A 13,955-nucleotide genomic window follows, 5' to 3' on the forward strand; every position below is an offset into this window, starting at 1 on the left:
TATTATATTGTTGATTCGATTGGTGTTCAGTGGGACTATGATTCTAAATTGGAAATCATTTTCCCTCTGAATTTTGAAGGCATGTTTTCACATTCTCTTAGCTTCCAGTTCCAGTGTTGTTTTTGGAAAGTCTGCTGGATTCTGATCCTTAATGATTGTGACCTTTTTTTTTTTTCCCCCTGGCTTTTAGGATCTTGTCTTTACCCCCATTGTTCTGAAACCTCACAAGAGGTGGGATGTTCATTGTGCCGGGCACCCGATGGGCCCTTTCAGTTCAGTGTGGAAACAACTCCTGTCCTGTGGTTCTGGGAAATTTTCCTGAATGTTTTTTTGATAATTTCTTCCCCTCCACTTTATTAGCCCTTTCTGCAATTCCTGTTAAGTATAGAATGTTGCACTTCTGGATTGAGCCTCAAATTTCCTTTACAATTTCCTGGGATTTTCCACCTCTTTTTTGTTCTGCTTTTCAGGAGGTGTTTTTTGTTTGTTTGTTTGTTTTTTGTTTTGTTTTTTAATCTTTACCTTTGAGCTTTTTTTGGCTGCATTGGGTCTTCGTTGCTCCTCACAGGCTTTCTCTAGTTGTGGCGAGCAGGGGGTGCTCTTCGTTGCTATGTGCGGGCTTCTCATTGCGGTGGCTTCTCTTGTTGCGGAGCACGGGTTCTAGGCATGCGGGCTTCAGTAGTTGTGGCACACGGGCTCAGTAGTTGTGGCTCGCGGGCTCTAGAGTGCAGACTCAGTAGTTGTGGTGCACGGGCTTAGTTGCTCCACGGCATGTGGGGTCTTCCCAGAGCAGGGATCGAACCCATGTCCTCTGCATTGGCAGGCGGATTCTTAACCACTGTGCCACCAGGGAGGTCCCTCTGTTGAGGTTTTATTTCCTTTATCATGTTGTAAAATGTCAGGAGCTCGTCCCTGCTCTCTTTTTCCTAGCCTTGTTCTTGGTATTGGTTCTTCTTTCTCTGGGGATGCTAATTACAGTTTTCTTCTGTTCCCTGCATTATCTCTGTCTCCTGAGTTCCTTCCATCTGTTTGTTTGCTTTGCTCTTTGACCTTTGGGTAAGAAGCTTTCCTCAAATGTCTCATGTCCTTGGCTATTTTTTATATTTAAGAATGGGGCTTAAAACTGCTGGGCCTCCTCCCAGTTGGGTGATAGGACACAGGGCGTTTCCTCTTCCATTTTCATGTGGTGGTGGGGCAGACACCAAATGAAGGCTTTGATTCTGAACCTGTTTTCCCAGAGAATAATGTTCTCATCTCCTGCCTGGGAGGAAGGAGCTGAGGGGCTGAGCTATGGGTGCAGCCGGGGAAAGGCCTTGGACATCTCCCCTTGGTATTTAGACTTCCTCTCTATGTTTTCTGCAAGTCTTCACATTGCTGTCCTCAGCTGGGCCAAGTTCTGTGAGGACAGAACCATCACAACCTGTCTTTTTTTTTAAGAAGATGTTGGGGGGTAGGAGTTTATTAATTAATTTATTTATTTTTGCTGTGTTGCGTCTTCATTTCTGTGCGAGGGCTTTCTTTAGTTGTGGCAAGAGGGGGCCCACTCCACATCGCGGTGCGCGGGCCTCTCACTATCGCGGCCTCTCTTGTTGCGGAGCACAGGCTCCAGATGCGCAGGCTCAGTAATTGTGGCTCACGGGCCTAGTTGCTCTGCGGCATGTGGGATCCTCACAGACCAGGGCTCGAACCCGTGTCCCCTGCATTAGCAGGCAGTTTCTCAACCACTGCGCCACCAGGGAAGCCCACAACCTGTCTTGAAAGTAAAAAGCCAAGAGCTCCACGTGGAGATTTGTAGACCAGTGTTTCCGTTTGCACCCCTACCCACAGCCATCAGAGCTGCGTGGTGCGCCCAGTCTTTGGGTTCCTGGGGTTCTCACTGGCTCCCTCCCGTCCCTGGGGCTAGTGACCATGCCGCATCTTCCAGAGCTTTGGTCGAACATCCCTCGTTTGCTGCCTCTGGTGCCGTGTCCTTGTCCTTGAAGGTTTGTACCTTTCCCCCCCATTCGTTCTCACTTCAGGGGCATTTCATGGGAGAGTGGAGGTAAACCCTGCGAATTTGGAGGTAGTGTTTCCATTTTCCAGGGAGAAGTGAATGCTTGTCCACGGTGTCCCTGCTCTGCATCTACTACCTGGTAAGGGCTGGAATTCACAGAGCCTAAGGAATGTGCCACCAGGGTGTAGGGGGCAGGCAGATGGTGGAGGGGTAGAATCCAATCCCCTTACCTACATTTAGTGTTTGATTGTGGTCGGGGTGAGAGGTAGCCCCTAAAGATGACTCTGAGACAGCCTGGGGAGCTCTGCGGGCAGACATGTGGGTGGCCAGAGCTCAGACGAGGGAGACGCCCTCCACAGGTGTTTCGTGCGGCACTGTTTTTTTTAATAATGTTCGTGTGGCACTTCACAGTTTACCATGTGTTTTTCATTACTGTTAGCTCATTCTCACCTCTCAGTTACCTGGTGGGGTATATATCATCATCCCCGTTTTACAAATGTGAGAAAAAAATTCACGTAGGCTAAGAAACTTGCCCAAGTTACCCAGAGAGTAATTGCCAGAGGCTGGACTCAGCCCTGGGTCTCTGAGGCCCAGGAATTGCTCTGTGCCAGGCTTGGTGAAGGAATACAGGACAAGTTTCTCCCCTGCAAAAGTGTGAACTCTTGTTAAGGGAAGAGATTTTACATGCATGAAAGAAGCAAAGAGTGATGCTTCGTTTTCTGAAATCTGTCCCAGTTTCAGATTTGGGACAAACTTAGCTTCCTGGAATCTGGCCCAAGTAAAACATCTTCCCAGGTAGGGAGCATAACAGCCTGGATGAATACAGCTGAGGACCACAGAAGACCCAGAGGCCAGTGTGCTGCCAGGAGGACTCACGGGCTGGTAGTTGCCCTTGCTGGCCATGGCTCTGAGAGAGCCAGGAATCAGAAGAGCTCAACCAATCAGAATAAAGGCAGAACATCCGGAAGAAACCAATAGAAAGAGGGACCAGAATCAGTGTTTCGGGTGGCAAGAAGCATCAATGAGCAGGAACAGCAAAGGACAGAAAAGCTATGAGGAAGGAAGAGCAAAGTGCCATCAGAGCAGCTCAGTGTCTGGGGACAGGTGCCTAGGGAGGACCCCGCCCACCTGGCTGTAGCACGTCGCATCCGTTGTTGTCAGTGGTGATCACCAGTCACAGAAAAAGCAGGAAAGAATGTTTGGGTGCCCCTATTTACTGAGCAGAGAAGATTTCTGTCCAAAGGGGTCAAAATTAAGTTTTCTGGGCTCATCCACAAGTTACTCTGAAATATATCTTTCCAAATAACCAAAGTATTTCTGTGCAGCGAAAAGGGCTAGGCCCTGAGGCCGGCTTTAGGGGCTGTGGGTGTGTGGAGGAGGTGAACTTGGGATAGTCAGTGACCTGTAGCCAGTGTCATTTGCAGTGGGGGACTCATGAGGTCAGTCCCCTGCAGCTGGCAGGGACAGTCAGAGTATGCTTCTTAGCGGGTCCTCTCTTGAAGCCCCTCGGGCCCCTCAGGGTTGTGTGGTTGCAGTTGTCAAGCCAAGGGGGATGCTGGATGGGAGGCTGGGTGGAGAGTCATCTCTTGGTCTGCAGCCTCCTGTCCAGGCAGCTCTTGGTGGGAGAGGTTGCCAGTGAGGAAAGAAAGCCTCGCATATCTCAGGGTCGGAAGGGACCTGTAAAATCCTAGCTGCTTGGAACCCCTTTAATGTCTCAGCTCAGAGGCGGCCTAGCCTCTGATTGCATGCTTCTACTGGCAGGGAGCTCACTACCTTTCATCTCTGAAGACTACCTGCCAGAAATTGTTTCTTACACTAAGCTGAAGTCCTAGGATCTGCCCCTGGGATGAGTGGGTCCTGTCTGACCCTCTGGACGCAGGTGGTCATCACTTATACGAAGAGAATCATCCCTAATGTCTTTTCTCCAGGGCTCAAGTCTCCAGTACCATCCTCCTTTCATCTCCATTCTGGTCCTTTGCCCCTGATTGTGTGCATTTGTCTCTAGTTCCTTTAAGATTTGGTGTCTAGAATGGAGCTGAAAATTCAGGTACCTGATTTTCCAGGGTGAGAGAGAGAGGCCGGGGTGGGATGGGCGGGAACCCATCCCTTCCCTCATGCTGGATGCTCCCTGTGAGCCCCTTGGTCACTTGTGTGTCTGGGGCCTCTCCAGGGGACCAGAACTGGAGCTGTGTTCAGAAGCGTGGTCAGGCGACAGTGCTGCTTGCTGGTCGAGAACCCCACTCATAATCTTTTTTGCTCTTCTGATGTCCAGAGCCAGCATATCTCTTGTGTTTGTTCCTGGGGTGTGTGTTGAGTTGTCCAGTTTAAACACACCTGCTGGGGAGGGGGGATGGTATTTTGCATGGCTCTATCATTTCCTCGGAAGGGCATTGATTCATCCAGATGGTCAGTGGGTCTTGGTGTGGGCTGGTTGAGTCATCTCAAGGAGATTCTGTCTTGTCTCCCTTCTCCGAGATGCATTATTGACTCACTAATGACTCTTTAACAGACACCGTCAGCAAACGTATTTGGCCAGACTGTCTGGCCCCATAGCACTGTGAAAAGGTCAAAAGTCCTGAACTGAGAGAGGTGGATGAAATTTGATGATCTGACCAGTTGAGTGCAGAGCTGCACATGGACAGACAGGTGGACCACGTAATCAGGAGCATGCCGTGTGTTTTGTGACACAGGAAAGGACGTGAGCTCAGGCACCAAGCTCTTCCCAGGAGTGGATTGCAGGACAGCCTAGCTTGGTGGTTCTGGACAGAGAGGCTGATGAACCTTGGGCCCCTGTGGCCTCGCCTGAGGGTTTTGTCTTTGGGGACTGGAAGTCATCACCTTGGGGAAGGTTCGTTCCTTCCATGTTGATTGAGTACAGAAGTGTCAAGCCCTTTGGTAGCTGTTGTGGGTGGGCCTAGGTTCCTGCCTGCAAGGTGTTTACAGTGTTTACAGAAGACAGTGGGTAACACTATGGACTGTTCATTGTGAGCACAGCCTTATAGATAAGGCTTTACACTCCCACCCCTAAGGCCCATCCTCACAGCAGCCTCACCAGGAAGAAGCTGTTGTTATCCCCGGCTTAGAGATGAGGGAACCGAGGCACAGAGCACTTAAGAAACTTGCCTGAGACCACACAGCTCCTAAGTGGTGGAGCCATGATTCATACCCAGGCAGTCTGGCCCCGGGATCCATGGCTTTCTGGCTGCTTTATGCTGCCTCTTGTCCTGGAAGGATCAGAGAGATCAGCAGAGAGATTGTGGGGTGTGATGTGAGCATGGCGACAGGACAGGGGAGGCCACCAAGGACAAGGTGGCATCTGAGCTGGGTCTGCCTCTGGGGTTTAGCAGAGAGATCGGGATGTGCCACCAAGGGGAGGTGTGAGAGATCACTGCGTGTCCTGGGAACTCCGGAAGTGGTTTTATGTACATTCCACTTACTGTAGCTGTGTACATAACTACCCCAAAACAGACTAGTGTAAAACAGCCATGTATTGTGTTCATGGATACTGCACATCAGGAATTTGGACAGGGCATGTTGGGGACAGTTTGGTCCTGCTCCATGGTACCTGGACCTCAGCTGGAGACCTGAAGGCTGAGGGAGGGATCATCTGATGTCTGGTTTACTTATGTGTCTGGCAGTTGATGCTGATGTCAGCTGGGGGCCTCAGTTCCTCCCCCACATGAGCCTCTCCATGTGGACTCTCCACGTGGGCCATGCACGGGCTTCCTCACCGCATGGTGGCTGGGTCTAAGGGCAAGCATCTCAAGAGAGGATGAGCCAGAAGAAAGAGGCCTTTTCTAACCCCAGCATCAGATGTCACCAAGCTTCGCTTCCGCTCTGGTCACCCCAGTTCACCCAGATGCAAAAAGAGGGAAGAAGACCCCACCTTCTGAGAGGAGTGTCATTGTCATGGGATGTGGCTGCCTTTGGAAAATACCATCAACCACAATACAGCTGGACCCAGATTGGAATGGATGCATCCACTCTACTTGGCCTTATATGGTTTTGGACAAAGGTTATTAGCAGGCTGACATCAGATTGGGCTTGATGCCCCCCTCCCCTTCACCCCCCTGCCTTCAGATACCCCAAAGTTTCTGTCAGTGGAGAGTGATCTGGAGCCCAGTCGGTGGAGATTCCTGCAGCCACCAAACATCCTGAGCTACTTCTGTGTCAGACAGGCAGCTCACAGGGCCCTCAGCCCCGTCAGGGGACAGCAGGCCCCTGAGGAAGGCGGGCAGATAAACCATAGTGGCCGTGACAGCCAACACTGAGAGTGCTGGCCACGCTTCTGAGCACTTTGCATACTCACTGAAATCCTACCACCTCCTAACTCCGTAGGGGCTCTTTCTGTCCCCATTTTAACAGATGAGGAAACTGAGCCACAGAGAGGCTCCCAGCAGAGTTACACTGCAAACCCTCTGCTGTGTGTCTCTAGGGGGACGGTTGCTGTGTATGGGTCATGTTTATGCAGGGTGCTGCTTGGGCCCCTGTTCCCCAGCCCCAGACATGAAACCTTACTAGGTTAGAGCAACTGAGGGGCGTGCAGCCCTCAAATATATTCCTTTCCACGTTGCTGAAGGCCAACTCCTACCTCCAAACGTACGGCCAGGATTTCCTGTGTTCCAGTTTCAGGCAGTCAAGCGTCTGTGGTGTGGTTAGTATGTGCCGAGGGCTGGGCCCACGCTCGAGGGAGAAGCAGGCTCCGGTAATCACACTCCGGGGGTGGGCGGGGCGGGGGCACAGCATCTGTCCGCAAACCGGTAGGTTCCGTGGGTGGGGACGCACGAGCCCCCATGGTGGTGGCGGGGGACTTCTCATGGTGGGTGGTGTCTGACGGGTTGACCGTACTAGGAGGTCAGAGGGCAGGGCGTCCAGGCAGTAGGATCTGCAAGGGCAGAAACATGGAGGGCACAAGACCCTGCCGAGGGGAAGGGGGCACCCAGTGTTGCTGGGAAGGAAGTGTGACGGGTAGGCAGGGACCAAGCCACCTGGTGAGAGATCTTGAGCTGAGCCAGGGGGCTGCACGGGGGGGCCTTGAAGGCCCTTCCGCTGCACCGGGGTTGGCTGGTCAGATGAGAAGGAGCCCACTGGCTGCAGGGCTGCTGGTGCCTCTCCCTTGATCTTATTATCCCCTGACCCCGCCTTGACCCTCCCCTTGGCCTCACTCCTGCGCTGGACGCGTCTCCTGTACCCCTGCGCTAGGTCCCTGATCTGCCCCCTGCGTCCTCTCCTCTGTGGCGTCCTCCACTGTACACCTTGTCCTCCTCTCCACGCCCTGGCTCCCTGGCTCCCGGCACTTCTGTGTGCTTCTAGCACCCTGCAGGCAGCAGCCTGCATTTGCTGACCCCGCAGAAGTCCTCTGACCAGGAGGCCAATTACAACATAGTGCTGTATTTGCAGCATTTACAGTGTACTTCTACTGTGCCCTGGGTTGCTGTTGTAAATTTTGGATCTTTGTGGGTGATGTCAAGCTGTGTCATGATTCAGGATGAGCTGGCCCAGCTTCCTAAGAAATTTGCACTATATTTTGTGCACCTCTCATAGGTTTTTTTTTTTTTTTTTTTTGCGGTACGCGGGCCTCTCACTGTTGTGGCCTCTCCCGTTGCGGAGCACGGGCTCCGGATGCGCAGGCCCAGTGGCCATGGCTCACGGGCCCAGCCGCTCTGCAGCATGTGGGATCCTCCCGGACCGGGGCACGAACCCGTGTCCCCTGCGTCGGCAGGCGGACTCTCAACCACTGTGCCACCAGGGAAGCCCCTCTCATAGGTTTTGTTACAGCTTATCATGCTGTGTTCACTAAGATGCCGCTACACGCTGTTGAATGCATAAGGGGTTCTACCTCATTCTTGCTGAGAATTTCTCCTGAGATCCCTCTAGAGAAAGTTTTATTGTTGCTTTGTCATAAAATTGTGATCTGTGACACACAAACAGAAAAGTGCATAAAGCTAATAAATAACTGTAAAGCCGAAACCCAGAACACGCACACTGCCAGCTCCTCAAGCCCCCAGCATCCCATCCCGATCTCCCCTCCCACAGCTCCCCACAAGGTCCTGGATTTGGTGGTAATCACTTTCTTGCCTTTCTTTGTGGTGTGACCAGCAGTGTGTGTGCACGTCCCTGAACAGCATGATTTAGCCGTGACTGATTTTGATTACAAATGGAATATTCACTGCCCTATGTCCCTGAGGTTCCCTCCCCGTTGCTGCCTGTGACTGGTTCTCTCACTTTCGTTGCTGTTTAGAATTCCACCATCTGTTTATCCATCCTGTTGATTTGAGTGGTTTTTCTCTGGACATTGTTTTCACAGCCTTGGTCATCTATAATTTCCTGAGCCTGTGCTATGAATACCTTGGGGGGGAAAGTTCCATCATGTCAGAGATCAGAGGGAAGCCCATCGAGTGAGTATGAAGTCCCCCCAGAGCCCCCCACACCACCCTGTTTCCTGGGCCTGACGTTCTCCAAGCTCTCCTGGCATCAACTGGTCACACAGACCATCTCTGCCCATGACCTTGACCTCTCCCACACTTCCTGAGCGAGGCCATTCATTGAACTCTTGGGAGGGCCTGTCTGGCTCTTTCTCCTTCTCTCTCTTCCTATCCTTTCCTGTTTGCCTGTTTCTCCCTCCTGTAGTTTTTACATTCAGTGCCTTTTAAGTTGGTTTGTTATCCCAAGGTCTGTGTCGCCCCGCTCCTGCCTATACCCTACTGCATATCCAAATATTCTCCTGCTTCTCTCCCTGTGCTTGGCCTTGTGCTCAAAGACTGCCCAGGATCCAAGCCCCATCCTCACCCTACCCCGCCCTACCCCAGCTTGTCTGGATCTGCAGGAGGGTGAGGGTGGCCTCCCCCAGCCCTACCTTCCTGAGTCTGGCTCTTTGCTCACCAACCCCTTCTCTGCTTGTCTCTTCCAGGTCCAGCTGTATGTATGGCACATGCTGCCTCTGGGGAAAGACTTACTCCATCGGATTTCTGCGGTTCTGCAAGCAGGTGGGTACCCCCAGCAACTGCCCTGGTCAAGAGTTGCAGGCCAGGCACCAGGATCCTGGGTCTGTGCCCTGGAGTAGCAGCTGCAGGGGCCGTGCTGTCCCTGGTTGACATAGTGACAAAGACGGGCATAGGGCCCACCTGCAGGGTTCCCATTTCCTGTGAGGCACCCCAAGCCCCAGCACCCACTCCCTGAGCTGTTAGGGATGCACCTGCATTGGTGGGGTGTGCTCAGAGGGGCAGCAACAGGTGTCCCAGGAGTGCCTGATGCAGCCGTGGGCAGGAAGTGGTCCCAGACTCTTGCTCACTTTGACCAAGTTGTGCTGTGTGAGTGTCTGAGGAAGTGCGTGGTGATTCTAGAATCTCGGTTTGAAAACTTCTGATCAGCTGCGGCTAGAGGCCAGGAGGGTTTCTGCATTAAAGAACATGACAAAACAGGCCTGAGCAGCCTCTGGTCCCTTCCCCCATTTCCCACTTGGCAGGCAGTCTAGCAGCTTCCAGTTTCCAGAGCTGCCGCCCCAGTGGCCTCAAGTGGCCTGGGTGGAGGCAGTGTGGTGTTGTGCATAAGTGCGTGGGTCTGGGTGTCTGACCATCTGAGTTTGAATTCCAGCCTCTCCTATGACTGTGTGACCTTGGGTAAAGTACGAAACCTCTCTGAGCCTTGGTTTCCTCTTCTGTGAGATGAGCGTAATGATACTTACCTCAAGGGGTGGTTTGAGGAACAGGTGAGGGAAAGCCCTTAACACAGCCCTGGCTCAGAGCCCGCTGTCCCTTGCTCGGGAGGAAGTCAGGCACCACGCCCAGCTGGCATGACCTCGATTTAGTCTCCTCTGGGGCTCCACAGGGCCTGTCAGCCTGTCCAGCATCATGCAGCGTCATCACGAGGGGAAATGAAACCCACGGCCCATCACCATGACCTGCGGGAGGACTGGCCTTTCTGCTCCCTTTTGGGCGGGGCCATGCCTGCAGTGCACACGCACCCACAGAGCACTGCGTGGACGGGCCAGTCTCCAGTTCTGCTTCCAGATCCTCCTTCCCTAGGGTGTTTCTAAATTCAAAACCTCCCCACAGGACCTGCAGGGAAGGAGTTCAGACTGTCCTGGGTTCAGGGTGGGGCCTGTCCGAGCCATTGTTTACCAGTGCTGGCCCAGCTGTGACTCACTGCCTTCTTTGATGGTGATGTTGGGTATGAAGTTTTGACCCCAGATCACTACCTGGGTTGCCTTGTTGCAAATTATTCCCCAGCCCTGTGGGCTTTGATGTTCCACTGCTGCTCCTGGAAGTGGCAGGGTCAGGTAGTAAAAGGAAAGAATTGAAGAAGCCTCCTCCCCGCTTTCCCACGTGAGAGAGGACACCGCAGCTTTGTCATCAGTGCCGGCGCCCGGGTCTGAGTCTCCTGGAGAGTTTGCCTCTTCTGCCACTTCAGCTTCTCTGTGCCTCAGTTTCCTCATCTGTACCCTGAGGATGATGACAATACTTATACGTCACGGGGCTGTCGTGAGCACCAAGTGAGCTGACCCGGGATAGCACCAGCCTACCGGCAGGCTCGCAGGGCTGGCTTGGGACATGCTGCTGACCCTCCCTTTCCCCAAAGCGTGCTGGTCCCGCTTCTTCTAGGGGGTGGGGGGCAGGGGAGTTTTGTGGGGTTTGCTGACAGCAGGATCGCCCCTCTAGCCCCCGTCACACGCGCCTCTCCTGGCAACCACACGGCTCAGGCCGCCCCGGGCTCCCCTGCAAACTGCACTCGAGCCTCTTTCGGGTCAGAAACTTTGGGTTCCACAGGTTACTTTCTCTGCTCTGGGGTCCTTGTCCCATTTGGAACCACACTAGCTTAGCCTTGTTAAATGACTCCCATCTCCACAGAAGAGGCCTTGTGGCTTAGATTTATTTGGTTTCAAGAGAATGGTGCTTCTCGTGATTTTATGGGCACCAAGGGTACCTCTGGTGTTTACTGGTGCCTCTGTAGGGACTTGTGGAAACCTGGCTGAGGGATTCTTCCCGTGGCAGAGGCCTCTGCTGAGTGCTCAGAAGTGGGAGACCTCCAAGGACACCCCGTGCGGTCTTGTTCTCCAGTCCTTGCACAGCGACCGTGCAACACGGGGCTGGTAACAACCATCTACCGTGAGCAAGCACTCGGAGGCTGAGTGACCGCCCACTTGGGCCTCCGCAGCGGTAGTGGGCAAGGCCAGAATTCAGACACCTGTCGGGACTCCGGACCTTGGGCTTCAGGCTGCTTCCTATTTTGTGCTCCTGTGGGGTCATCTCCATCCCCAGTAAGACCCCAGCTTGACGTAAACCCTGGACCCAGGCCTAGAGCATGGGGCAGGGAGCCAGACCCAGGGTAGACAAGGAGACCCTCACCTGCCTCTGCTCTCTGGGGCCACCTCCCTGCTGCCGCCCCTCACCAGAACTTAACCCCTTGCACTTGTCCACTCTCTGCCCCTGGGCCGAGCTCATGCCCCTGGCATGAGCTGCTCCCTCTGCCCTTCCCCCCGTCCCTGGCACATTCATAGTGGCCCCTCCTCTGGTGGAATCTCTGTTTCCTGCGTCTCTGCCATTCTTCCTCCACATCCTCCTGTCTTCTCACGCAGCTGCATCGCCCTGTTACTGTCTCGTGTATTCTGCCTTCCCCTCCTGACAGCAGTTCCCCCAGGGGCAAGAGGTTGGGCCGCCCCCATCCCCTGGCATCCAGCCCAGGCCCAGCTGGCCAGAGGAGGTGCTGCTTCCGTGGTTTCTGTGCTTATCCTTGACTCTTGACCTCCTCCCTGCAACAGGCCACCCTGCAGTTCTGCGTGGTGAAGCCACTCATGGCTGTCAGCACCGTGGTCCTCCAGGCCTTCGGCAAGTACCGAGACGGTGACTTTGAGTAAGCAGCGGGTCCCCCCAGGGCGCGTGTGGGGAGGAGTGGGCGGCCCTGCCCCGAGGATCATGCCCTGGCCAAGGGAAGGGGGTGGCCTCAGATTGCCCCACCCCCGTGTCCATCCTCTGAGTGGAGGCCAAGCCTGACCCTGGCCTTCCTCCCGCCTGCTGCACCCCTGAATTGTGAGGCCGGAGCCTGGCAGTGGTGCCATCGCACTTGGCCCCGCCTCTGGCACCAGAGTGAGCGCTCAGCATCTGTCACCTTCAGGCTGCAGAGTGGTGCCGGGTGGGGGCTGGAGAGAGCAAGAAGGGACAGTGACCATCCCAGTGCAGGGGGCGAGAGGGCCAGAGCCCTGAGGGGCCCGTCTCGAGTCTCCTCTCCTGTGTGAATTGACGCACACACAAGACTGCAGGGGGTTAGTGAAAGTGACCACGTGTCCCACATGGCCCTGAGCTTGCACGCACTTCAGACACGCTCCCTGTACCCTACACGACAGCCCCCAAGGGCCAGTGAGCAAACAGAGGCTCACAGGGGACGTCCCTTGGCTCAAGCGCAAAGAGCAGAGCTGAACTTCGTGTCCCTCTGACTGTCAGTCTGAGGCCCCGCCCCCGAGGACACCTGGAGTCCTCCACCAGGAGTGTGGGCACCGGAGCTGCAGGTGGCAGGGCTGGCCTGTCCTGCAGGTGCTCACCCTTGCACTCCCCCAGTGTTTGGACCGCTTTGATCACCTGTCCCCTCCCTTTGATGGCTCGGGGAGCATTGCTGAGAGCTGTGCAGAGTGGCATGTGGGCAGGGCAAAGGGAGGAAGGAGGCCCCTTGTCCCGCAGAAGGGTCAGTTCAAGCCAGAGAATGCCCCCGTTCCCGCAGCGTCACCAGCGGCTACCTCTACGTGACCATCATCTACAACATCTCCGTCAGCCTGGCCCTGTACGCCCTCTTCCTCTTCTACTTCGCCACTCGGGAGCTGCTCAGCCCTTACAGCCCCGTCCTCAAGTTCTTCATGGTCAAGTCTGTCATCTTTCTCTCCTTCTGGCAAGGTGAGCCTCCTCCCAGTCCCTGTGAGGCTGGCCTGTGCCTCCCTGTCCCCTAAGCCTTGTCCTCTTCCTCCTGCCCACCGTCCCCAGTGCCCCGAGGACCCAGGCCATGGGGCTGTCCCTAGGCGATCCTGGCCTGGAGCTCAAAGGGACCTCTGTCCACTGAGCACCTGTGGGGTGTGACGTCTGGGCCCTCAGGGGCCTTTCACAGGAGCCATGACCTTGGGCAGGACTGCTTCCTGGACAGGGGGATCCAATCCAGGTGGTGTCCAGCCAGGACCTGGGGAGTGTGGTTTTCCTGAGGCCTTGGCTTGTGTCAGCATCCCTGCCCAACAGGAGTAACTGTGGACCCTGCTTCCAACCTCCCTGGGGAGTGTGGCATTTGGGGGGCTATAAGGAGGAAGGGAGATGGGGAAGGGGGTCCAGTCTGGGACCAGACGCCCATGCCTCCCCTTCCACACCTCCCCTTCCAGGCATGCTCCTGGCCATCCTGGAGAAGTGCGGGGCCATCCCCAAGATCCACTCGGCCCGCGTGTCGGTGGGTGAGGGCACCGTGGCTGCTGGCTACCAAGACTTCATCATCTGCGTGGAGATGTTCTTTGCAGCTCTGGCCCTGCGGCACGCCTTCACCTACAAGGTCTATGCTGACAAGAGGCTGGACGCACAAGGTATGAGCCAGGGTCCTGGAGTCGACCCCCCCCAGTAGGAGGGGTGCTTCCCGGCTCCGCCCCAGGGCCCCTCCTGCCTCCCAGGGTCCTTCAGGTGTTGATGGGTCAGGTCAGGGATCCCAGGTGTAGGAAAGGGGCCACAGAGGTCCAGGCTCCCCTGTCCCCTGTCACAAGATGTCAGGGTCAGGGACTGGTCCTGGAAGCTACACCCACCTGTCTCTTGCAGCAGATCTGGAGTATGGAGATGATATAGCACAATATCCCCATGGGAAGGTCAGGACAGAGACCCTAGAATTAACAAGGTCCTAAGGGTTCCTGACATCGAACGCTGTTATCCATTTTGTCCTGTAATTCCCTTGTCTCTAAAGCTCTTTTTTTTTTTTTTTTAACCTGATCCCTTCTAAGAAACAGAGTCAG

At 54.7% G+C, this 13,955-nt stretch overlaps 1 protein-coding gene across 4 annotated transcripts in view; it reads left to right on the forward strand.

Annotated features, from left to right (window-relative positions):
- The window catches only part of TMEM184B (transmembrane protein 184B), a 50,447-nt gene that overhangs the window by 30,733 nt on the left and 5,759 nt on the right, over positions 1 to 13,955 (forward strand). For all 4 annotated transcript variants that reach the window (XM_081248909.1, XM_081248910.1, XM_081248911.1 and 1 more), the window contains 5 exons: positions 8,301 to 8,391; positions 8,904 to 8,979; positions 11,751 to 11,842; positions 12,704 to 12,873; positions 13,344 to 13,538. In XM_081248909.1, the coding sequence (XP_081105035.1) occupies positions 8,301 to 8,391; positions 8,904 to 8,979; positions 11,751 to 11,842; positions 12,704 to 12,873; positions 13,344 to 13,538 (624 nt within the window). The remainder of the gene's footprint in view (positions 1 to 8,300; positions 8,392 to 8,903; positions 8,980 to 11,750; positions 11,843 to 12,703; positions 12,874 to 13,343; positions 13,539 to 13,955) is intronic.

This window comes from Mesoplodon bidens, assembly GCF_964165515.1.
Source record: "Mesoplodon bidens genome assembly, chromosome: 11".
NCBI classification, from domain to species: domain Eukaryota; kingdom Metazoa; phylum Chordata; class Mammalia; order Artiodactyla; family Ziphiidae; genus Mesoplodon; species Mesoplodon bidens.